This window comes from Strix uralensis, chromosome 3 (genome assembly GCF_047716275.1).
Source record: "Strix uralensis isolate ZFMK-TIS-50842 chromosome 3, bStrUra1, whole genome shotgun sequence".
Lineage (NCBI taxonomy): Eukaryota > Metazoa > Chordata > Aves > Strigiformes > Strigidae > Strix > Strix uralensis.
Genome location: NC_133974.1, coordinates 485,747 through 510,845, shown reverse-complemented (window position 1 = coordinate 510,845; position 25,099 = coordinate 485,747). Strand labels below are relative to the sequence as shown.

Here is a 25,099-nt window from a genome sequence, read left to right as displayed (position 1 = left end):
TCTTGACATCAAGCCGGAGGAGATTGCTGGAGCTTTAGAGAAGGGGATGAGAATTCAAAATTATCCTGAAAAACTGCAGGAATAATTGGAGGGAAAAAAAAATATTGGATTTCAGTATGTATGAAGGAACATATGCAGTATGTATGGGGGAAAGTCAGCGAAGCAAATATAAAATACGGAGCAGCTGGAAGGATATCCATTCTGCAGAGAACCTGAGGCCGTGGTGGATCACAAAGCAACCGGCACGGCTGAAGGACCAGAGCGGTTTCCCTGGAGAAGGGAGGCCTGGGAGAGGTTTAGAAGGCTTCCGAGGCAGAAAAGATCGCTGCACAGAGGAGGGAAGAGCTGCTGGCCTTGCCCTGCGGGGCTGGGCCGTGCTGCAGGCTCCACTTGCTGAAAATTTTCATTTAGGAGTTTAATTTAGACTTTAGGAAAATCTGAATGAAGAGGTTTTTAAGAGCATGTCGGATAAACATCTGTCAGAAGGGAATTAGGAAGAGTGGATCCAGCTGTGGTGCATGGGGGTGGACAAGGTGTTTTCTTACAGCTACATTTTCCTGTGATTCCGTTCATTTGTGTCAGCAAACAACGTCCTTTCCCTGCACCCCACCTTTGCAAACAGCAGCTTCCATAATTCTTGACCACAGAAAAAGTACCTGAAATTACAGTAAACGCAAGTTATTTTTGTTACTTCAGTGGCGATGGTTGCAAAGTTTTCTGTAGCTTTCCAGCATGTTGGCGCTACAATAGACTCTAACGAAGAGGTGCTCCATGTCCGTGTTGGGGATGTCCATGCACACAAAGGGATTACTCTTGCTCCAGCAGTGGGGACAGGCAGGGCATTGAAGTGTGCATGAAAACAGCAAAAAAAAGGGGGAAGTGATGCCAGCACGTGGAGAGGGTGGAGGAGGAGGTGCACAGCACGTGGCTGTGGCCGGAGAGTCGGGCAGGACTTGGGTAACGCGTTGCTCTGAAGACCAAACCCAAATCACCTCCGATGGGACGTGCCCTTTGGTGCTGTGGTTTTGGACAGTCATCTTCTGCTCAATCTGTGCAGAATGCGCTTTTCTGCTGCTGTCTACTGCTCACTTTTTCATCAGAAAGTCACACATTGCTAAATCAAATGCCTTATGAAGGATATTATTTCTCCATAATTATCCTCGTCAATAAAACTCATAATCTTCTCAAGGAAGGAAATCAAGTGTTATTTGGCAAGGCCCGTTTTCAGCAAAACCAACTTGTCCAACATCCGCTGCGTTTCTGTCATTTATTCCTCATCGTTAAAATCTTCTGGTTTTGTTGGTTTGTTTGAGTGGTCGTCAGCCGAGGTTTGCCGTCTGCCCAACCTGCCCGTGGTACTCCGTCGTATCCTGTGTCGTAACATATTTGCGCTCTTCAGGACTCATAAATTTCCCTGATATTTCAAGGCGTTTCTAAACAAAATTAACCTCAGTGCAAGGAGTGTCTTGACTCGTTGTTTTCAGGCTCCTCGATGCTATTTATTGAGTTGGCTCAGCCCCAAAATGAGCAGAGGAATGCAAGGGCACTGTGGCTTTTCGCTTGCATATATGCAGGAAATTTTAAACACAGATGATGTAGGCTAGAGGGATGACCTATACATCCATGGGAAGAAAAACTTGATTTCCTACTTGACAGTTTTTGGGTGAAATATGCAGAAAGCGTGTTTTTTCTTCCCTGTGACATATTATTTTGTGTTCACAGTGCATGCGATAACGTCAGTGAGGTTGCTCTGCCCGTTCGAGCAGGGTGGTGTCAATGTTATCTGAAAGCGTGGGGATATAGAGGGCCTGAGGGGCTGAAGAAGAGCCGCCGAGAAAGCCATGGGCAGCGTCCGCTCCAGGAGGCTCAGTTGAATGTGCCCCCCCCCCAGCCCTTGGCATGGGGAGAACACCTGGGCGAGAAGAGAGGGGCTTTTGTTTCCGAGAAAGCCCCTGCAGCATGGAGAAGAGCTCCAATTACTTACAGTGAATATTATAAAAGCTCTTCAGCTTGAGCCCCATGATACTTGACGTGAGGAAGCCGGGCTCAAGAGCCATCTCATGATTCTTAAGTAAAGACAAAGGGAAGCATGATAAATGTGAATTAGATATTGAATGTGCATGATATGCAGATGAAAATCCCAGTGCCATTTCACTTTCTAATGAAGACCCCTGCTTTTCCTTGGATGCCATTTGACATCCTCTGGCTTGCTTTACCTCCTACAGCAAAGATGCAGAACGGAAAATGAGAGTTGCAGGCCATGTGTTCAGATTCTCATTTTTGTTCTGTTTCTGCCGTTAGTTATTTGGGGCGTAATGAGATGTTTACTTGTCAAAATCACTTATCTAAAAACTGTTAGCTCTTTGTTTTCATATGTATGCAAGATCCCTTTTATTTTAATCTATTCATAGGAATATGCTACATAATCACATGCATTAAAATCAATGTATATTTTTTGCAAAGCAAGATTTCTTCATTTCTCAGTAAACATCTGTAGATTGTAGAAATGTAGGGCCTGCTGGGGGGCTTTAGCCCAACTTTCCACTTGAATCAGGACTGCTGCTGGCACGGGAGCAAGTCAGTTATGGCTTCGTGTAAGAAGCTTTGAAAACCTCTAAGGCTGGAGGTCCCTCACCTCTCTGGTGACCTCCCCATGAAGAAGTTTTTCCTAATGTCCATGTTCTACAAAACCCTTTGGTCAAGGTGACATACGAGCTGGTTGTGTTCGGCCTGGAGAAAAGGAGCAAAAGGGAAACCCAACTGTAATCTTCCATCTCCAAAGGGGTGACCGAGGCGAATGCAGAGCCAGAGCCTTCCCAGAGGCGAGTGGAGGAAGGAAGAGGCGATGGTCACACACTGACTGGGGAGTTCTGGCTGGGGGTGGGAAGGAAATTCCCAAGAGAGTGGTTCAACTCTGGCTGCGCAGAGGAGTGGTGGGATCTCCTTTTTGGGGGATTCTCAAAGCCCAGCTGAAGAAGACCCTGAGCATCTCTTTGAAGTTGACCTTGCTCAGTAGAGGAGGTTGGACTGGACTCCCTCTGAGGCTCCTTCTGACCTGAATTTTTCAATGCTTCTTTCATCCCATCCTCCTTTAAAACTCTCCTCTGTCATGGTGATTGCAGAAAATTTGACAGCAGGTCACCAGAGAGGTGGGGGACCTCCAGTTAAACTGCTGGGACGAGGGAGGTGGTGGGGCAACAGCATTTCATATAGCTGCTACCAGCTGTTAAGTTCACTGCCTCCTGCACCTCCGCTGAACTGGGTTTGACGCACAGGTCAGAGCTCTACCTCTTTTTCTTCAGGAAATATTAAGGGGTTTTTAGGTTAAACCTCAGAACTCTTGTATACAAGACTTGATAAGCTGGGGCCAATAAATAAAAGTCAGCTCCCAAACATTTCTCGGAGCTGGGTCAGAGGTTTCCTTTGTTGTTTTTCTAAATTGAAATCCATCTTCTGTGTCCTCCCTGGTGCAGTTTCCAGGAAGACCATGCAACAAGCCAGTAATTCCCAGGATTTTCTAAGGCTGCAACACCAGCAGAGTCAGAGAGGAGTTGACAAACCTGTTCAAATCTGCCTCTGCTCTGTTTACAAAGGGCATCCTGCAGTTTCCCAGCCTGGGAGCTCTGCAGCAGTGGCTGTGGAGGAGCAGAGCCATCCACGGCTCCTCGGTAGACCCGTCTCCTTATCAAGCAAAGCTCCAGATGCACTTGCTGTGCTGGGGAACGGAGACACTGAAACAACAGCCCCAGCGCAGCTTCGAAAACCACAGGGACAGCCTCAACTCCAATATTTATTGGACCTTGCGTCACTCCTTCCAGCACTCCCTTTGCCTTCAGCCATTGGAGAAGTTGGAGAAGGAAGGTTGCAGGAGTGATTTATTGACACCCACCTCAGCGGTTGGGTCTCATCCAGCCTTGGGGCCGTCCCTGAGTGCACCCAATAACCCTTAACGGTCGCGTGCTGCCTCCGGGCTGTCCTGCTCCACTTCCCACCTCTGCAGAGCAGAGCTGCACCCGCTGTGTCCTCCCACAGCTTCCTCTGCCCCGACGCGGCGCACTGTGGGGCGCGCGGTGGCTGTCTTGGCTGGCCGGGCTCCCTGCTGCTCCCGCTGCCTCACCCCAGGTGTCTTTCTTGCTTTCTCAGTAGATAAAGTGCTTTCTAGGACTGGGCTGGTTTCGTGCTGTGCAGCATGAGCCCAGCTGCTGGGGAAGCTCGTTGTCACCATCAGTGTCCTTGGCTTTGACTCGTTGGCCTCAAGCATCCTCCTTCGGGTCAGCCTCCGAGTTCCTGGTGGCTGCAGATGCCATGGGGGCACAAATAATGTCAATGGTTAGGAAATGCCAGCTCATGCGCCCTTATTTCTGCTTTCTGTCTGTACCTGCGTCACCGCTACAGGTCATAGAGCGTTTCTCCACATGCAGTGTTTTTCCACAGGACTCATCATTCAGTGCAAAGGGAAAACACGCAAGCATGTTAAGACTACATGCACTATATAAAGTACAAGAAGAGAGATCATATGTAAAATAGATTTATTTTATTTTATTTTATTTTATTTTATTTTATTTTATTTTATTTTATTTTATTCTATTTTATTCTATTTTATTTTATTCTGTTCTGGTTTGGTTTGGTTTGGTTTATTCTATTTTATTTTATTCCATTCTATTTTATTTTATTCTATTCTATTCTATTTTGTTTTATTTTATTTTGTTTTGTTTTGTTTTGAATTAGAGAAAAGCAACTATTACCAGGTACTAGAGCACCACATGCCCCGTTCCCTCTCCTGTGGGTATTTGTGCGTGTGCTCGCGCTGGGAGTGCATCCAGCCACTGGAGACAACAATATTTTTTGCTTCAGTGTTACCTGCAGAGTGTGTTCAGAAAGTCTTGCCCAAAATATGGCAATAGTGAACACCCCCACACACACACCCCACCTGACGTCGCTGAGGTTGAACTGACATTTATTGGCTTGTAATTTGGCGAACGCACCATTACAAATCTGCTTTGGGCTCGGTCTTTCTTCCTTTCCTTCTCAAAGCTTCTGTCCATCACATCCACGGTCTCTGTGCTACCTCTGTTTTCAGTTCTGCAGGGGTGGTTGCTACTTTTCTTCATGCCTTTGCTGCCTGGGAAAGCTCCATTGATGCTCAACCTGTGCCACATTCAAGCCATGAGCAGAAAGGAGCCACCATCCTCACAGACACTCGGGTCCTCCTTCAGCCCGGGCAGCCCAGAGAGGCTTGTGCACGTCACCAGTTCCCACCCGAGACCCGTTCAGGTGTCATCTCCTCTCATGACAAATACTGTGGCCTCAGGGAGATCTCCCAAGAAATTGTCCATAATCGATCAGATTCTTTCTTTTCAGACATGAACTCAGAGGGTTTTGTACCAGCCCCTGCAAGGCCACTCATGCAGGTGCAGCTCCAACCCCGGCACTTCCCACATGTCTCTTGGTAGACACTGCACAAGAAGGTTTGGTGTCAGTGTTGGCCACGAGTTGCTTTTCCATTCCCCTTCTCAATCAGGAGCAAGAGATGCGTCTCCTCTTGCCTAGAATGTCCACAGAATCCCAGAATCATCTGGGTTGGAAAAGCCCTTGAAGATCCTCCAGTCCAACCATGAACCTCACCCTGACCGTTCCCAACTCCACCAGATCCCTCAGCGCTGGGTCAACCCGACTCTTCAACCCCTCCAGGGATGGGGACTCCCCCCCTGCCCTGGGCAGCCCATTCCAACGCCCAACAACCCCTTCTGCAAAGAAATCCTTCCTAAGAGCCAGTCTGACCCTGCCCTGGCGCAGCTTGAGGCCATTCCCTCTTGTCCTGGCGCTGGTTCCTTGGCTCAAGAGACTCATCCCCCCTCTCTGCACCCTCCTTTCAGGGAGTTGCAGAGGGCCATGAGGTCTCCCCTCAGCCTCCTCTTCTCCAGACTAAACCCCCCCAGTTCCCTCAGCCGCTCCCCATCACACCTGTGCTCCAGACCCTGCACCAGCTCCGTTGCCCTTCTCTGGACACGCTCGAGTCATTCAATGGCCTTTTTGGAGTGAGGGGCCCAAAACTGAACCCACTCATCGAGGGGCGGCCTCCCCAGTGCTGAGCCCAGGGGTCAGATCCCTTCCCTGTCCCTGCTGGCCACGCTAGTGCTGATACAAGCCAGGATGCCATTGGCCTTCTTGGCCACCTGGACACACTGCTGGCTCATGTCCATTCCAGCTCAATTCATGAGTTTTTCTTGCTTTTGCTTTTCTAGTTCCCTCTTCCATCCCACTGGTTCATGAGCGGCTGGTGGGTGCTGAGTTACCAGCTGGGGCCAACCCCCCAGTGCAGCTACTGGAGCCCACGGGGTCCCAGTGCAGCTCTGGGAGCACCAGCAGCCTGGGAACGGCAGCCCTGAGCAGCAGCAGGCAGCGTTTCTTGTGAAGATGATTTTTCAAATCTTCACTGAACCAAAAACTTTCAGATCCTCCTTCAGCCCCTGAGTGCTGTGGGGTGCATCGCCCGGGGCCGTGTGAGCAGGCACGAGGCCGGGGCAGCGGGGCAACACAGCTCAGCCCTGAAACTTGCTCCCCTCCCCGTCTGCGTGTGACCTCACAAGCTGGTCTCAAAATCACTACGGTTTCCAGGAACTGTGTCATCGCGGGGACCAGGGACATTCCCAGCCCCTCCGCGCCGGTGGCTGCAGTATGCAAATCCGCATGGCCCATCTGTGTGCCCAGCGGTTAAAAAAAATTTTAAAAAAAAATAAATTCAGGTGCTTGGGCGCTTACTCTAAGAACATAAATGTAGGCAGCGTGTCTCAAAGATAAATGATGGTGAGAAAAAAATTTCCCTCCCTCCAGGGCTGAAATCTCCGTGTGCATGGCGGGTGTCTGGGTGCTGCTCACCAGCTTTTCCTGCCAGCCCATTGGCGTGGGCGATCCTGGGGCTCAAGGCCTCCCCTTGGTCCCCGGAGTGACCGTATCTGCGAAAGCTGCTGTGGGCCGGAGGTGGAGATGGGTGGGATGGGTCAAGTTCACCACGCGGGGTCAAATCCATCCCCTCGCAGCTTAGGCAGATGTGTTTGGGGAGGGGAGGTCAGCAGTGAGGTCTGACTCCGTTAATTGAACTCTTGCTTTTCCAAACCACAAAATCTCTAGGTGGCTTTTCATTTGTGACCCCCCTCCCTCACAGCTGCCACCCTCGATGGCCTCAGGTGGCGAGCAGGAACGCTGCCGCGGTCCCACCAGGCAAGGTGCAACCTGGGGAATGGGCTTCAAAACAGAAAATAGTCCCACACCCTCCTCTGGCTCCCTCCCGGGGAAAGGGGAGCTCCAGCTCATCGGCCTCTGCCCCCGATGCGGCTGTTGGTGGTGGGTTTCCTTCTAGTTTTTGGTCTTGATTTAGCTGGTTTTCCTCATCCGAGCGGCTGCCGGGGCCGATGCTCAGTCTGGGAGGAGCAGAGGGACCCAGAGCCGTGGGATGGGTGAACACTGCCACTTCCACTGTGCCATGTCTCACGTGCTGGACGCTGGGCAGGCCTCTTTAGCCACTAATTTATGCAAATTCAGACACTCCTGCCTGTCTCTGTGCATTTTCAGGTTATTTTTTAAGGTTTTATTTGATGTTTCGATGCAGGGAAGTTACTGGTGTGGCATGTGCATTTTCTAATGATTTTACCTCCGAAAGATGTCGTTTCCCTCCGGCAGCCCTCACCCCTGCAGACACCCGTGCCTCGAGAACATTTTACTCACTTCTTTTAATCCCCCTATTATTAATAGTTTCAAAATGACAATTTTACACATGACTAGCTTGTCACATTAGTAAGAATATCAACTTTGGGCTGGCAGGGAGACCTCCTGGTGTTGCAGCCATCCCCACGCGGTCCCAAGCAGCGTCTTGTTCTGGGATGCTCCCACGGGAAGCAGGACTTTGCTGTGGGCACGGGTAAAACCTTCCTGTGACGGTGGCCGGCTACCGGACGGGCTGTGCTGGCCGTGTCACCGCGTGGCATCGCCGCTGCGCCGGCCGGGTTGCCCCGGTAACTGTTGCACGTCAAAGGGAGCAACCGATGAACAGGCTTAAAAAAAGACAAGAAGCCAAACGGCACAAACAAACCAGGTATTTGCTCAGAGGGTTTGTACGGTTTGAATGCCCTGAGCGTGTAATTATTTATGAGTCGCTTTCCTTTAATCAAGGGCAGCATAGGGACCGTGCTTAAATATAAATACAGTCACAGATCATAAACCCTCACCAGCAAAGCCAGACAAAACTGATCACTAATAACTCTGCAGTGGAGCAGGAGGGTTCGGAGGTTGTTGACAGACACGAGTGGCTGCAGAGAACAACCAGATTCTGAACAATAAAGCGGTGCTGGGCGCATTCAGAGCGCTCGTAAGGACCGGCCGCTGCTGCGGGGAAGGGCAGCGTCTCCGTGCCCCCGCAGTGAGGGTGGGCGCCGGGGCCCGGCCGGGCTGCGCAGACCCTCTGCTGTCATCAGTCGAGGAGGGAGAAGGGGAACTGAGCTCCGTGAACATCCTTAAACACCCAGCGAGGTGCATCTCTTGGTGGATGCCTCCTTGTGCTCTCTCCTGCTGGCACCACGCACCGAGTGTTTAAGTGACGTTATTTTTTTGAAAACATGAAGCCAATAAGTGCATGTCAGTAGTCTCCTATATTTATCTCCTCCTCGTACATCTGTCAATCCCTCTCCTTCCCCTGCTCATCACTCCGGTGCCTAACATCGGGTTGTGCTCCCGAGGCTTTGCTGGGGCAGCATCTTCTTTGAAGCCGGTGGGAGTTTTGCCCAAATGAATATTACAAGTTTTCCCTGAGCCTTCAAACCGCAGGGAAAAAAGGATTCTCTTATTTGTTTGTGAATTGCTGTGAAATTTGGCAGACTTTGAGGACACGGGCAGTACCTCAGAGGGCCTTGGGACCATCACTCGCTGTCCCTGGATTGCTGGGGGGGGGCACCAGAAGCCTTCTGGAGGAAGGCATTGACACCCGCGGCGCGGAGCTGCGTTTGGGGCGGCACGGCAGAGACGGGGTGGGTTTGGCTGGAAGGAAATGTAAAATAAAAATGTTAAAAATCACTATTTTAGTAATAAATCAAAATAGATAAAATATGTAAAAATACATAAAATATGTAAAATATATATAAAGTATATAAAATATATACTATATCTAAAGTATATAAAATATATTAAAATACATAAAACATAATAAAATACATAAAATGTATTAAAATGAATTTTAAGAGGGGATGGACCTTCAGCAGAGCCTCGGTGCCGCCGCGGACTCTGGGCTTTCCTCCCTGCAGCCTGCGGGAAGGGTGAGCAGATGTGAAGCAGCTGACAGGTCCTTCTGGAGCACGCGGCGGGGAAGGTCACTCGGTGCCTTCCCGGGGTTATTTTCCAAGGTGCCGTCCCAGCGGTGACCCAGTAAGCGTACGGCAGGGAGGCCGTGGGCCAGCTCCTGCACACGAGGCGGCAGAGCTGTGAGTGCCACGTGCAGCCCGACGCACGATGCGCCGCGCCCGGCGTGCCACCGCCGCGGGGTCCTCCCACATCTACCGATCACGCACGGCATTACTCAAATCGAGAGTGTTTTGGTGAAGCATCTTTCTTTATGCATTTTTTTTTTCTGAATTATTTTTAGACATTGACCCAAAAAAAAAAAAAAAAAGTTTAAAATTTGGAAACTGTGTCTCGTGTCTCCCGTGCAGGCGCAGGCAGCAGGCTCGGCGCAGTCCTCGCCCACCCACGGAGCCGGCCGCCCCATGCCCATGCCCGTCAGATCCACCTCCGCCGGCTCTACCCCGACCCACGGCCCGCAGGACTCGCTCGCAGGCGTCGGGGGAGATGTGCAGGAAGCTTTCACACAAGGTGAATGTCACACAGAGCAGAACCACATCTGGCGTTAATCCTGCCGTCATCGAGTCAAAGAGGGGAGATCCAGACTAGACGTGAGGGAGAAATTCTTCCCTGTGAGGGGGGTGAGGCCCTGGCACAGGTTGCCCAGAGAAGCTGTGGCTGCCCCCTCCCTGGAAGGGTTCAAGGACAGGTTGGACGGGGCTTTGGGCAACCTGGGCTAGTGGCAGGTGTCCCTGCCCAGGGCAGGGGGGTGGCACTGTGTGATTTTAACATCCCTTCCCACCCAAAACCTCCTGTGATTGGATGATTACAAGAAAAGCGTAACTCACCAATATTGAGACAATAATTCTGAACACCTTTCCTGCACTCTAGACCGAAGAGATTGGGGGCACATTTTTAATCTTTACAACTTAATGAAATTATTTCTGTGATGATGATCTTCCCTCCGGGGAGGGGATCCTGCATCCCAGAAAGTGACGCCCACAAGTAATTTAACAGTTAGACATTTAAAACTGGTTGTATTTACAAATCTGGTGGTTGAACTGTGCTATGATTTGCAAGAGGAAAAAAGCAGGCTAATGACCAGAAGCAAGAAAACAAACAACCTTCTTATGCGCAGCATTTAGCCAACAGCTACTCACCTCTCTGCTGGTTATGAGGCAGAAAGGAAGCTGAGATTTTGCAGTGCAGCTCAAGGCTGTTCCTAACAGAGCCGTTGGCTGGTGTGCACATCTGCAGAATGGCTCGCTTGCTCTGCTAGAGACATGCAGCAGCCCCGTGGGGAGAAGAAAAAAGTGCTAAACATGAGAAAGGGAGAGGAGAGGAGAGGAGAGGAGAGGAGAGGAGAGGAGAGGAGAGGAGAGGAGAGGAGAGGAGAGGAGAGGAGAGGAGAGGAGAGGAGAGGAGAGGAGAGGAGAGGAGAGGAGAGGAGAGGAGAGGAGAGGAGAGGAGAGGAGAGGAGAGGAGAGGAGAGGAGAGGAGAGGAGAGGAGAGGAGAGGAGAGGAGAGGAGAGGAGAGGAGAGAAGAGAAGAGAAGAGAAGAGAAGAGAAGAGAAGAGAAGAGAAGAGAAGAGAAGAGAAGAGAAGAGAAGAGAAGAGAAGAGAAGAGAAGAGAAGAGAAGAGAAGAGAAGAGAAGAGAAGAGAAGAGAAGAGAAGAGAAGAGAAGAGAAGAGAAGAGAAGAGAAGAGAAGAGAAGACCATAATGAAGAAGCAGAAGGACAAATAGGACAATGAACTTGTTCTTGCTCCAACAATCAGAGCTCCTTCTTTTGCACCATTTCTACATGTTACTCCCCTCTGCATTGGAAAAAGATATCACTTTCTGGCCTAAACTCGTTGCTGCCAACTGCTCCGTAAGTAGACGTAGCAAGTGCTGGATTATCAGGTAGTCCCAGCTGTATTCCCCTCTGTCCACCTTGTCCTCTGGTTCTTTGGTAAAATCCATGTGGTTGGATCAAATGGGTAAGCTGCCCATTTGTGAATAATACAGCTTATTGTGCTTTGTACAAAATCAGGGCAGCAGTTGACATACATATTTTTATTCCCCAACTTCTGTAGGTAGTGTGAGTTTATACTTAGCTGCTGTTGCTTTTTTTAAAAACAAAAAAGTTTTACAGTCACGCGTTTCAAAAAAGTCAAACTTTTCCATGTCAAAGCCATTGTTGGCTCAAGAAGGGCTCCAAAATTTGAAGACAACCAGATGAAATGGAAACTTGTTCAGCTCAATGCAGTCCACTGCCTCTGCCTCAAATACTGAAGATTCCAACTACCTGGCGATGCTGGAAGGCGGCAAGCAAAGACATGACTGTCAGTCTGATGTCAAGAAACTTGGCAATTTTTTTTTTTACCTTCAGGGACCATCTCACTGCAGAGGAGGGGGAAATTAGTTATTCTTCAGTCCTACCTACTTCAACTCTGCTCGTGGTGAAGGAAGCCATTCCCAGCAGGAACTGGGGCCTGTACTCTGTATTTCTCAGGAGTGGTGTCACTTGGGTTTTACACGCTCTTTTCTTCTCTTTTGCCCATATTGGTTCAGAACTCTTCATCTTTGGTACTCCAGAAGCATCCCGGGATGTAGAGCTGTGAGAAAAACCGGTCTCCTTGGGTACCTCCGACAGACACAGAGGTTGTTTCTGAACCCACGTTTCTGGAGATGGACATCCACTCATATTTTATATTCTTCTTATTGACAATAAAAGAAAGAAGGACAGAAAATCCACCTCTCTGGACTGCACTGGCAAGGACTTCACCTGTTTGTGGGCAGAGACAACCGTTGGGCAGCACCTCTTGGTACGGACCTCTCGGCGCTCCATGGGACATCCCACTGGCCATTGGCCACCTCAGAGCCCGCAGTGCCAGGTTGCCACAGCCTCTGCTGTGTATCGATCCTATGCAGTAAACAAGAGCCCTCCCCTCCTCGCAGAGGCCAGGTTGTTTATTTCTTTAAAAGATGACAAGTTGTAGCATATGGAGTCGCAGAACTGGAGGTGGTGTTTTCTCATTCCGGGTAGGGAAGATCGTGAATACCAGTGTCAAATACCTTTGTCAGATGGACGGTGTCCTTTTCAAAACAAAGAAAACATGAAAATAAACTTCCCAGAACTGATGATGTATCTCAGAACCAAACAGATTTTTAAATCACAATTTGCATTTATCAGCTGCTCATCGGATATATCCTTCTAGAACGATCTTCCTTGCCTAAGCGAGCTGCTGCCAGAAGAAGGTGAGGAAGGAGACTACGAAGTGGTAGCAGAGGAGCAGGAGGCACCAGCGAACACTTTGAACTGGCGTTTGGTGGCTGGAGCAGCACAGCAAGGACTGGGAGCCCTTAGCCCCCAGCCTGCTCAGCAGAGGGAAAGGCTGTTGCTTGTTCTCCAGAACTTCGGCCGGTGGACGGGACAGGTGATGGAGGACATCCAGCCTGCAAACCCCCAGCATCCACAACTCATCTGTGAGAAGGATATGTCTTTTTCCGATCCCATCGGTAGGAACAAGCTCCTCATCTCTCTAAACACTTCCAGAAACGACAGCAGAAGCAGGCATTTCCAGGGAGGCAGGGTGCCAAATACCAGAGGCACAACACTCCATCTGTTGCTGTGGGTGGTCCAGTCGCCTCCTCTTCATCTCTACAACAAGTTTGATGGTACAGCCGAGAGCTCTCAACTGATTTCTTTGGCAGCTGCCTCTCCTTCCCCCCGTTGCAGATTGGCTTTCTTTTTCCAGGCTGCGTAAAGTGGAACAGCAGCGCAATGAGTCCTACCAGTTACTGGGAAAATCTGCTCTATCTGCCTCATCATTTTCCCCTTTCCTTTTTTAATTAGGAAAGCACAAAGAAATGAAATGATCTCCTTTCTGCTGCTAGGAGTAATGAACACATGATTATAGTAGTACATTAACTGTCCTACTCGGGTTTTTTTTCATTTTACAGTATTGCTTTGGCATCCAAATTTGCTCTCTATCCATCTGCTTTTTTCTTCGGAGATACAGGCAAAAGCCATGACAAAGCAAACTTCTCTCTGCACAGTTTACAATCACCAGAGCTGTCTTCCTCAAACTCCTGGCTCTGATAGAAGCTGATGTAATTAATCAAGGGCTCATTCATGCCTTTTACCTGAATGTTCCTAGGCGGATAGTCTTCGTCAGGACCTGTTGATATTGCCCAAAGTGAAAACTTGGTTTTTTCTAGGTATTTAACACCTGACAACGTCTCAGATGTATGTTGTGATGAACCAGGTGTTGTGTAAAACTGTTTGGGGCTGGGCTAAGGACTTGTGCAGCAGCTGCATCACGACAGCTTGGTGTCGGTGGTGGTGACAACTCCCCAGAAGCGAAGGATCTGTAGGCAACGCCTGCAGGACACTTATTTCTTTTTTTTTTTTTTTAACAAAAATATTTAAATTATTTTTGCTAACTTTTGCGTATCCACCAGATTCTTATAAAACATCACAGTGGGAGAGAGGAGGCAAAGGGAGCGAGGATCTCAGTGCTGTTCCACCTCTTGCTGCCGTGACCTCGGAGCGGGCAGGGCTGCCGACCTCCTGTCCTTCCTCCCGGGGCACAAGTCCTCTGTGAGCTGCCCCGTCAGTGTGGGAAGGTCTAGAGAAGGAAACCTGTAAAGTATTGAATCCCAGTGATCTTGATCATATCATCTTAGATTAGATAGGTTTCCTCCATAGGCGATCTCTTGATCTTCCCCTTGGCCAGAGGGAGAGCGCAGTAATGCAGTATTAGAATAAAACACCCTGATGGTATTCCAGCTGAAATGTTCAGGTGCAGAGGCCACCATCTCATTAGAAAACTAATGCTGCTGTTTATCAACTTGAAAGAGAAGAAAACAGTCCCTCAGGATCTCTCAGATGCAAATACGACCCGCCGCTGCCAACAGAAAGCTGGAAGTTCCTCTCATGATAACCACAGTGGTGGCTTTATTCAACTACTAGAAAAACCCTTAGAAGAAAAAAAATGGCCAACAGGCTCCATAATAAGTTTCCTGGAATGATCCTTCCGGAAAGACAATCTGCACAATTAGTGCTATTTCATATTAATCATGCAAAATCAGGCAAATTCAAGGCAAGTGGAGAACACAGGAAACAGGGATAAAATTTCTATGTTTTCACATAATAAAATAATTGAATGCCACCAGCCAGGAGGGCTTTGGGTGGCTTCTGCACATAGATGACCAGATGAGCTCGTTAACTTTATTCATCTGTTTCACAGGGAATTTTACAACCTTTCACTCCCAAAAGTAAGGCCAGGAGGGGCGGTGGTTGTGCTTCACTGTCACGTGCAGTGACAGGACTCGGGACATCTACAAACCCGGATGAAGTGGCCTCAGCTGTGTAAGAGATGTGGAGGAGTCTCCTAAGTCACAGGTCCCAGACTTGTTGGCCAAAATCTGCATTTTTTTTTCCCAGGAATTGCACAGTGTTTGTCCATGCACAGGAACACCCAGTGCCTTGCTGCTGCCTTGGGCATGATGCTGGTCAGTTGGCAACATAACCCAGAGGAAAAAGATGCTGATGGAAAGTACCTCAGCTTGGGAGCGTGTGCTGGCAGCACTCAAACAGCACTAAAATCCACAGGCAGAACATAGGAGCGGGTGCTCTGACAGCACCCCCAGCCAAGGACGGGGCATTTGGGAGATTAAAGCAGCATGCCTGGAATGGAAGAGACACCCCACTTCAAACAGAAGTAAACATGGAATGGACAGTTGTCGTTATGGCAGTTCAGCAGCTGCAAAATGTCACGTGTGACGTCTCCGGCGATTCCACACGTGTTGCCTTCGTGCCCTCACCGGAGCGGAGGGAAGGACAGGGTCCCAAACACCGAGATCTTAGAGCACCGTCAGCCACCACGGTGGTCCTGGAGGCTGTGCCGGGGCGGACATCTGGTGCCTGTGTGGGATAAGAGGCTGCCTCGAGGCATTTCTGTCAGCAGTTAAAGCACGGGGACGGCTGAGGTGGGGCCAGGGAAGCTGCAGCTCGGGGCCGTCGACTCCGCAACCTGAGAAACGGCAGCTACACGGGAAACGTGACCCCGCGCCATCAAAGCCTCCAAATAAAACCGAAACGGTGCGGCACAAAAAGGTGCTGGAGGAAAAGGGGGCTCGGCGAGGACAGGGCTCCGCCGGCACGTGGAGCCAGCCTAGATGGCAAAGAAGATCGATGTCTTCCCAGCATCAGCAAGAAGCGTCATCCCCGACGCGCGGCAGCTCCTGCTGCCCTCGCTCATCTCCTGGACGGGCAGGAGCCAGTCTGAGGGCTCCTGTGCAGAGCGGCCCCTTGCTGGTCCCGGCCGTTCTTGCGGAGCCGTGGCAGATGTTCACATTGCTGATGGGGCGAGTGGGTCCCTCACGCAGAACCTCGCATGGGAGAGCGTGTGGCAGTGTCACCAGGGGTGACAGTGCGGTGCCGTGCCCCCAGCTGCGTGGCGTGGCGAGGAAGAGGGTTGCTTCCTCCCGTGATGCAAGAGGGTGAAAATTCAGTTATCTTTTATTCCCCTCAAACCTCAGCCATATCGATCGCAACAGAGAAGCCGGCAGCGATAACGACTCTGCAGGAACAAAGAGCACGGATGAGCTGCAGCTCCTGTCCTGGGGAGCGAAGCATCATCTGCCCTTGAGCTGCCGTCGGCACACTGGCCTGGCCGAGGAGAAGAGCGGTGTGGCAGCTAATTAGCCAAAGAGGCAATCAGGGAGAACTGGGCTGTGCCAGAGGAACCCACCATCTAAAGGCCGAGCTGCTTCAGGGGGGCCCCGCTGTCCCGGGGCAGGGGGACTGCGGTGGGGAACGGTGAGGGACGCATGGCCGAGCATCGTGGCACGGGCAGGGCGGGCAGCGGCGGCGCGGCACGTGCAATTCCCACTGTTGTGTGTGTCTGCTCTGCTCCCAGGTACGAGGAGGAACCTCCGCAACGACCTGCTGGTCGCCGCCGATTCCATCACCAACACCATGTCGTCGCTGGTGAAGGAGCTTCACTCAGGTAAGAGTTAATTGAGCAGCAGAGAGCTGGAAGCTGGAACTTGGAGATTTGTCTTTAGATTTATTTTTTTAAAAAACTGTTTAAAGCGTAATGCAAGATTCCGCGTTCATTTTTTCAACGATTGAATGGAAAATAATTTTTATAGCTCACATCACTGCACACTCCAAAGACCTTCTGAGCAGGCTTTCCATTGATTTTATCACTGGTAGTTAAGGCAATACCCTGCGGGTGCAGACCTGGCTGAGAGCACCGTCGGTGATTCATGAGGCGGACTCACATCCCGCTCCCACACTCCTGCTCCTATTGATCCCTGCCTACGTAACAGCACTAAGCAGCTTTTCCAGAGTGCCCCACAGGCATGTCCTGGGCCCCTGACTGGGCAGGAGAAGTGCCACTTCCCAGTCCCATTTCTGGAAGCCAGAGCTCCTTCACAACACAAGCTGGCAAGTCCGAAGCCGGGGTGGATTTGTGAGCGAGTCTCCCCCGAGTATCGCTTAGTGACGGTGATGCTGGAGCAGCAGGTGAGACTCCTCTGCACTGATACAGTAAACGTACGTGAGGCCAAACAAAGGATTAAACAGCGATGTGGAAAAAAGATAATTATTCCCTTTGTGGCTTTTTACTGTGCCAGTGGAGGTAAACACCCTGATGGGACTGGAGCAGCTTCTGCTGTAGTCTGGGGACACATCCCGTGGCTCTTGAGCTTCATCAGTGGTGGAGTAGACAATCATTTAGGATTCCAGCAGCTTCTTTGTGGGCTGCCTTCTCTTTTAAGAGAGAGGGAAAGCGTTCTGTGATCAGACTGAACCTCACGGTTTCTGTTTCGCGCCTCCCCCAGCCCTTTGCTGTATCCGGTAGTTGCATCACATAATCCCCCCCATAAACTTATCAAACTCCATGTTAAAACCAGTTAGACTTTTTGTTCCCACTGCCCTTAATGGAGAACTCACAGTTATAAACCGGGTTGATATTTTACTGCTAAGCAGTAAATTCATCCAGTCTGAACCCCGTGTCTTGGCTGCAAAGGCAGCTGTGAGTTAATAAAGTCTTTCATGTATGACAGCAGCATCGCTGGTGCCACTGCAGCGAAGGGCCGTGTGTTTCTTCAATAAATCACCGTGCTCAAGACACACACACACCTCTCCTCTCTTCCCTCTAGGCTGAAACCCGGCGAACACACCCTCTGCCCCAAACAGATGTCTGCAGCAATTTGGTTTTTTGCTTTTAATAGAAGAGCACATTTGCAGTGGGGTGGCAGCGCTCAGGGGCTGGGCCGGGCTGGCTGGTGGCCGAAGTGTCGGCCAGGCCTGCGGCTCTCCTGCCCTCCTCTGAAATCCCCAAGAGTTTGGCAAACGCAAACAGCCCAGGGTTGAGCTACTGACAGCCCTTCTAAGCTTGTCAGGGATCGTGCAAAGCAGTTACGGTTCACCAGGGAGTGAAAATGGAATTAATTACAGTCTCCTACTTGAGGATATGCAGATACGAAAGCAGGCTCCCTTGAAAGTAGCTGAAATCATTTCATTTGTGTAAATTAGGAAAAGCATGAGTTATCCTCAGCTGATGAGAGTCAGTGGGATTTAACACATATTGTCCTGGAGGTAAGCTGTGAGAATAGACACCTCCTCCAGCCCCGGGCTCGCCCAATATAGCTGCAGGCATTGTGTTTGGAGGGGTTTGTGAGACACTGGTGCGTGCACCACCCACACCTCCCTTCGCCTCTCTGTGCCCTCGCACGAGCTCAGCAAACGGATCCCTGCGGAAAGGAAACGCTGCCCAGGGTTACCCCGTCCTGCCCGGGCTTCCAGAGATGCTCCTGCCATCCCCCTCCTCCCGCGCTGATAGTCTCGTGCTCCTGGTGCTGCCGAGGGAATGCTGGTACCAGTTTTACTCCAGCTGAGCTTAAAAAGCCACGCAGTGCCCATCTGCAGGATCCAGGTGTGATGCTGCTGGAGCTGGCTCAGCCCCGGCCTTGCAAAGCTGCCGAGCAGGAGGCAGGTTCAGGACCCAAAGCGGCTGCGGAGCTCCAGGTCACGTCTCTTGTTATTGAAAATGCGTTTGGTTTTGTCCGTGATCTCTCCTGCACTCGCACGAAGGACTCGTCGGTGGCCACTGCTGAGTAGGCAGAGGCCGTGTGACTCCCAGATGTCTCACCGGACCTGCTGTCAAAGCAACAAAGACAGCAAATGTTTGTAAGATCCCCTTTGATCACACCAATTCAAAACGCTTCGGTTTTTCAAATTGTGCCTTTAATTGCAGGGTTTTCTCCTTTTCTTTGCTCTCAGCAGTGTGTGAAGTAGGCAGAAGTGATATCACTGCTCATAATAACTGTTACCTGTTTACACAGGTCTCATTGAAATGTTGCACAGAGAGATATGAGCCACCATCTGCAGAAGAATGTGACCTTCTGCTCCCGCTCTCTGCTCCATAAATACGAGCCTGGCCATAAACTCTCTTCAGCCCAGCCGGAGTTCAATATAATGACCCACCGGCTCTCAGACATAGACTGAGCGTCCGTCTCTGGGGGCACAGGCTGTCACCAGTTACAGTGGCTTTGCCCCAGTGTCAGCATCGGCGTCACCGAACGCCTCACATGGGCAAACCCTGCAGCGCCAGAAGGGACCCTCCAAGAAACCATTTTCCTTTTTCTTTCTTAGATTCAGCCTAAAAGTCACGACTTCCTTCCCGCCGTGTGTGTTGTGCCGTTCTTTGTTTCTTACAGTGCTGAAGTGAGTGCACAAGGGGCTTTGGTCCCAATTCTGCCTGGGCCGGGTTAGTAGTCCACTAGTAGTCCACTCGTTTGGACAACGTAGACACTGCTTCCAGCTAGCCCTCTACAACCTCTCATCGTCCGGCCAGGACGGAGCGGGGAGGGTTTTGCCACCAGCAGTGAACAGGCGCTGTGTCGTAGGAAGGATGATGCTGGTCCTCCTTCCCCTTCCATGCCAGCTGTGCCTGAAAAGCCACATCTTCCTTGCCACAGAAAAGTTCCTCGAGCATCTATTCTCTCACCTACTTGTCTCATGTCTGCTTTTTCTTTTTTTTCTTGCTTTTTTTTTTTTTAAAGCAGAGGAAGAAGATGAAGAAGAAACAGAAAAGATGCAGAATGGAAAGGACCAAGGTAAGGGGACAAGCTGCAGTCTCTGAGCTGTAAAGCGTTTTCTGACCTGCAGGACCTCTGTCTGGAGCCCCAGGAGAGGGCTCTGGGTGGAAGCAGCCTGTGTCCTGCGGCCACTGTGACACCACCTGCAGACACCCCACAGGTTTATCCGCCCGCTCCGGCCATCGCCACGCTGCCGGGTCGCACTCTCCAACATCTGCCGTGCCTTGGGATGATGTCACAGCCAGGGTTCCTTCAGCGTGTGTAGTCAGCTTTCAAGAATGTTTCTCTTTCAGCAAAGGTCGTGCACAGAAATGTGTAAGAGGAGGAGGAGTTGCTCTGAGTGCTGCGAGAAACCCAGTTCAGATGAATATATTAGCAAAAACCAAAGTGTGGGCTGGTTACCAGTGAAGCTCCTGAGTGGTGGGACCACCATCTGCTGAGCCACTGCCTCCTCCTGTGACCTTGGCTGGACAAATGTTCAGAATTACTCTGCCGCTGGTAACCCTGCGTAGGCAGCACCGTCGGCTGAACGCTGTTGCCCAGGAGGTCTCTTACATCTCTGCTCTCCTGGGATTGCAGGTCTAGATCCTCATCCTCCCCAGACCACCTCTTCCTTTGGTGCGAACGAGTCCGTGACACGTCCTAGCAGAGTTATTCCCAGGGCTGGAAGCGATCATCACTGGTGCGGAGCGCAGCCCCAAGGCTTGCAGACACCTTGCAGCCCACGGTGTGGCTGGAGGAGATCGCTACGGCGAGGACAAAGCATCTCCCAGACCCTCGGGGGGAAGGGACCTTGCTCGGGGGCCTCAGGACCTTTGCTGTCTGTGTTTTAAACCAAAGCGCAAGAAACAGACTTGGACAGGTTTGAATCAGCTCAAGCATTTGTCTCCCTTGAGCCAAACCTAATTTCAGCATCAACAAACTGGAACTTTTTATCCTTTTTTTTGTTGAACACACGTTTTCCTTCTGGCTAAGCTGTAGTGGCGGGGCTCACGTTTCTCACCAAAAGAGCTCATTTTCCTGAGCTTTCCTGTCCCGTGAGTTCTGCAAAGCATTCAGGTGTTTGGAAACGCTCTGCTTCCCGATGGCTTGTCCATCAGTATTAGACGTTATAAGGTTGTAGGAAGAAGTGCAGTAAATTTGATTTTAGCTGAAACAGGAGTTTTCAAAGCAGAGTTGCATTGGCTCTAAATCACAGGACCCCCTTTGCCCTAGAACATTCCTCTTCAGTTAAATATTTTAGATGCTTAGCAGATGTCCCTTCTGCTTTTTTCCAAATGTGCATTGTATCTTGCATGGGAAATAGGGAAAGGGGGATTTTGGAGAGTTGAAATATGATGTATGGTAGCAGAGACGTAGTAAGACAAATTCAGCTCTGTTACTCATTGCAGCAGCATTGAAGTCGGGGGGCGGGGGGGCGGGGGGGGGGGGGGGGTGGGACGGGGACTGAGACGTGTAACCAAAAGCAGAATTTGGTCCAAAAGCCTTTGTGTGGAATGTAAATATTATCTCTGCCAGGGAGTAAGTGATTTCTTAATGTCACAAAGTTAGTGAGATAAAAATCTGGCAGAGAACTCAGGGAACGATCAATATCTAAACTGCAGTCCTCCTGCAGAGCGTCTACGCTGCAGGAGCTCCTCCAGACATCAAAGCCCGCCTGGCCGTGGGGCGTCAGGCTCCGGGTTTTGCGTGGGCTCCGTCGAGGCCGGGCGTTACCAAAACACTTGCTCTCTGTGCCCTGTCCCCTGTGGGGACCCGTGGCTGGGATGCTGCTGGGACCTGCAGCCAGGATGATGCTGAGACCCATGACCAGGATGCGCGGGGTCCAACGGACCCGCTTCATTCTTCGCACCATGACTCTGTGTCCATCCCCACCTCAGCAAAGCTCTTCCGTTACTTCCTCCTGTCCTGAACGGACAACACAGACATGAAAAATCACCTGCAGCTCGTGTATTCCCCAACTTCTGCGCTGACGTAGACAAGGGAGATGTTGGTCCTTGCAGGGACTCGGCTGCGATGTGTTTCCAAGGGACAGCATCACCCTTGGGCTTCCTCACAAGTTTCTTCACAAAGTTATTTCATATTTCTCTGTGTCCCAATTAATCAACCTCAGACCTCGCTTCCCTGCTGGAGAGACTTAACGTTCCTACGCTTGATATAGCAGCGGCGTGGTACGGCTTTAGCAGGATGAAATCATTCGGGAAGACTCCCAAGTTGGCTGCGTCTTCTGCGGTTAGGATTACAAACGAAGCAGCATCCTCAGAGGAGATGTCTACACGGGTTTCCAGGCACAGAAAAGCACAGGCGGGAGCTGGCAAAGTCACGTCCCTCCAGTCACGTTACACGTCACCCCGCGGTGGTTCAGCCGGCCTCGGCGCTCTCTCGGTGTTACCCCTTCTCAAAACCCGGCGTCACATCTCCGGCCGTTGTGCGTGTGCCAGACGTTATTCCAGGTCGGACCCCGCTCGGATAGGGCTGTCCTGGTCCTGCTGCCTGTCCCCAGGACAGCGAGCTCCCATTGGTGAGCAGGAAGTCAAGCCATGACAATATCACCTGGAAGGAGACTCTCCATGAGCTGCTCCCTTCGTGTGTTGGTCATTTGGATTTTATAACCCCCAGACCGCTAGAAAAGAGACTAAAGAGGTGTGAGCCTCTCTGTCGAGAAAGAACATGGTTTGCAGCCCCATAAGGAGACAGAAATACCCAATTTGAAACGCACCTGCCCATACTGATCAGAAGTGTAGTCCATGGAGTTCCTGGAGGACAGGACAGGGTCCGTCCTCGGCAGGTCTGCAGGTGATACCAGACCAGGAGGAGTGGTTGCACCCCGCAGGGTCGTGCTGCGTCCAGAGGGACCTCACCAGGCTGGAGAAATGGAACATGATGCAGTTCAACAAGAAGTGCAAAGTCCTGGGGACAACCCCCAGCACCAGGACAGGCTGGAGGCCACCCGCACGTGGCTTTGAGGGAAGAGCCAGGAGGTGGGCACCAGGTTGACCATGAGCAATGTGTCCTTCTGCAACGAAGGCCGATGGTTTTCTGGGCTGGCAGAGCATTGCCAGGCGAGGGACGGGATCCTTCCCCTCTGCTCAGCACTGGTGAGGCCACCCCGGGAGTGCTGCGCCCAGTGCTGGGCTCCCCAGTACAAGAGGGACATGGACAGACTGGAGAGAGCCCAGGGAAGGACCATGGCAATGCTGAAGACATTGAAGCATCCGTCACACGAGGAGAGCTGGGACCAAATCACTGTGCGTAAATAACTGCTGGAAAAGACTGAAAACAACTCAGCCAGAGTCTTCTCAGTGGTGCCCAGTGAAAAGACAAGAGGCAACGGGCACACCTCGAAATGCAGGAAATTCTGTTTGAAAATAAAAAATACTTTTCTACCGTGAGGCTGGTCCCACACCGCCACAGGTTTCCCAGAGGGGTTGTGGCATCTCCACCCCCGGAGATACTCAAAACCTGCTGGGGCGAGGTCCTGATGTGCTTTGGGTGGGGGGTTGGACTGGGCGATGCCCAGCGGTCCCTTCCCACCTCAGCGATGCTGGGATTCCTGGGATTTGGCAGGATCAGGGACACTTTTCTACCTGCTTTGTATTTCAGAGGACTTGCCAGTTAATCCCAGTGCCTGGAAAGCTGTTTGCGGTCCTGAGAAGAGTTACCCCTTAGAGCAACAAGAGGGTAGACTTTTCATTTTACAGGAAACCAAATCACCTCCTCTCTAAATGTGCCTTTCCCCTGTGTTGCAGGTTAGACGACCTCAGGCTGTACAGCAATTCAGGTAAGGGTGGATATATTTTTTTCTTCCCACCTCCAGCAGCGCTTCTCTGGACGTGCCATTGCAATCCATAGCACCAAGTCCCTGCTCACCTCCTGCCCGAGTCCTTTGTCCCCTATTTCTGCACAAGGAAGGTTCCCCGCCTGCCCATCGCGCCGCAACCGTTCAAAAGGATGTTGGGTTTTTTTTTTTCTTGTTAAGCCCCAATTCTGCTCCTGCTGCAGACAGTGGGAAAATGTCATTAACTTCAGTGAGAACAGCATTATCTCCTGTTTTATGAGTATTTCCTCTATACTGAGAGGCCTCAGCCAGGAAATAGGACCCTATTGTGATGGACACTATCCAGATGTACTAAAAATACAATCTCTACCCTCAAAGAGCCTGCGCTTTAAGTTATAATAAGGCACAACAGATGGATAGACAAACAGGTGGTTGGAGAGCACGAGATAGCGGTCAGGGAGAAAGTCTGAGCCCCGCCGTCACAATGCCTCCGACGGACCTGAATAAGATCCTTATCTCCCCCATCTGAAAAGCTTGTCGGAGGGCACCCGATCGGGTTTCCACGCTCCCCGTACGCTCGCCGGATATTTGCCGTAGCCACAATGCCCATCTTTCACCATTCCCAGTGGGAAGAAGGAGGGTTCTCCAGGCAGAAAAGCCTAGTGTGGATGTGCTCATAACTAGCCAGAAAGGGCTGGGGCCTGGCGTAGTGGGTAACCTTCCTTCTAGAACCTTTTCCTTTAGGCATTGGGTTGGTCAGTTGTAGAAACCAAACAGGAGAAGGTCTTTCCTCTTTAACTAAGTCCAGACCCAGCCCACAGGGGTAAGTGGGCCAGATGAGTTAGTCGTGATGGATCTGAAACACGATTTTGCATGATAAACCCCCCACAGTTGTCCTCTAGAGGTAGTTTGCAAAGGAGAAAAAAGGGGTTTTGCCCTTTCTTCCCTCCCTGCCGTTTTAGTGGTGGATAGAGATAAACCGAAAGCGGCTTGAGAGTTTTTCTAATAGTTTTTACATTAGAAATTCAAGTCCTGCCTCATCTGGGAAACAATCTGGTAACTCAAGAAGGAGTGAAATTATACCATTAGAGAGGAAGCCAGCAATGGAGAGCTGTTTATACTGCTGTGTGTGGCTTTTTCTTAATGTCCCTTTAACTCTAATGGCTTTGGAGAAAAGGATGGCTTTGACCCTGGTCACCCCTTAGCCACTGATCTGGAGACGAGAAGCTCCCTGTTCCCTGAGAAGCCCAGCAGTGCCTCCAACACCACCAAGGACCGGCGCTGATGAGCGCTAAGTTAGAGACGACTGAAAAAATAAGAGAAACTACTTTTGGGTTTCTTTATCCTCCAGAGAAAATGAAAAAAGACATGTCAGTGAAAGAAAAAAACCCTTTAAAGGGTGGTGGTTCTTCTTCAAGTGCCTCGTGTTCCCGTTTGTGGCACCGGGGCCTGTGATGGGTCCTCCTGAGCCTTCGTGGTGCTGATGGTGGTTGGCCAAGTCGAGCCGGCGGCTCCGGCCGCCCACTGGTGATGGAGGGGGCTGGGATGGGCAGCATCGCCAAGGGCTCTTTGTTAACACATCTTGGCTATTCTGGGGTGAAAATGCCCAGCACCAGCCTCACCTTGGCTTGCAGAGTCAACTGCGTCAAGCGGGCCCTCGCTTGCAGGACCTGGGGACCTGCCACGGCATCGTGGTCCCGGCGCCGTTGACTCGGGAGCTCACGTTTCCTCTGTTGCCCGGGTTGCCACACGTTTGGTCTGCTCCGAGCTTGCCAGAGGTGGCCCCAGAGGTGGCTGAGCCCCAACCAGAAGGTTCAGGAGGCCCCGGGAGAGGAGCTTGGCTCCACGCGGGAGCCGATCTCCAGCCCCACGCAGGTCAGGCTGGAGCTCCGCT

General features: G+C 51.0%; 1 protein-coding gene across 12 annotated transcripts in view; it reads left to right on the top strand.

The window, feature by feature from the left end:
• Nucleotides 1–25,099, top strand: part of DTNB (dystrobrevin beta) — a 218,168-nt gene that overhangs the window by 189,294 nt on the left and 3,775 nt on the right. For 10 of the 12 annotated variants that reach the window (XM_074861192.1, XM_074861191.1, XM_074861189.1 and 7 more), the window contains 4 exons: nucleotides 9,699–9,858; nucleotides 16,238–16,327; nucleotides 19,392–19,445; nucleotides 23,177–23,208. In XM_074861192.1, coding sequence (XP_074717293.1) covers nucleotides 9,699–9,858; nucleotides 16,238–16,327; nucleotides 19,392–19,445; nucleotides 23,177–23,181 — 309 coding nt within the window. In that variant the 3' untranslated portion in view covers nucleotides 23,182–23,208. The remainder of the gene's footprint in view (nucleotides 1–9,698; nucleotides 9,859–16,237; nucleotides 16,328–19,391; nucleotides 19,446–23,176; nucleotides 23,209–25,099) is intronic. The other 2 variants (XM_074861188.1, XM_074861190.1) reach the window with 2 other exon arrangements.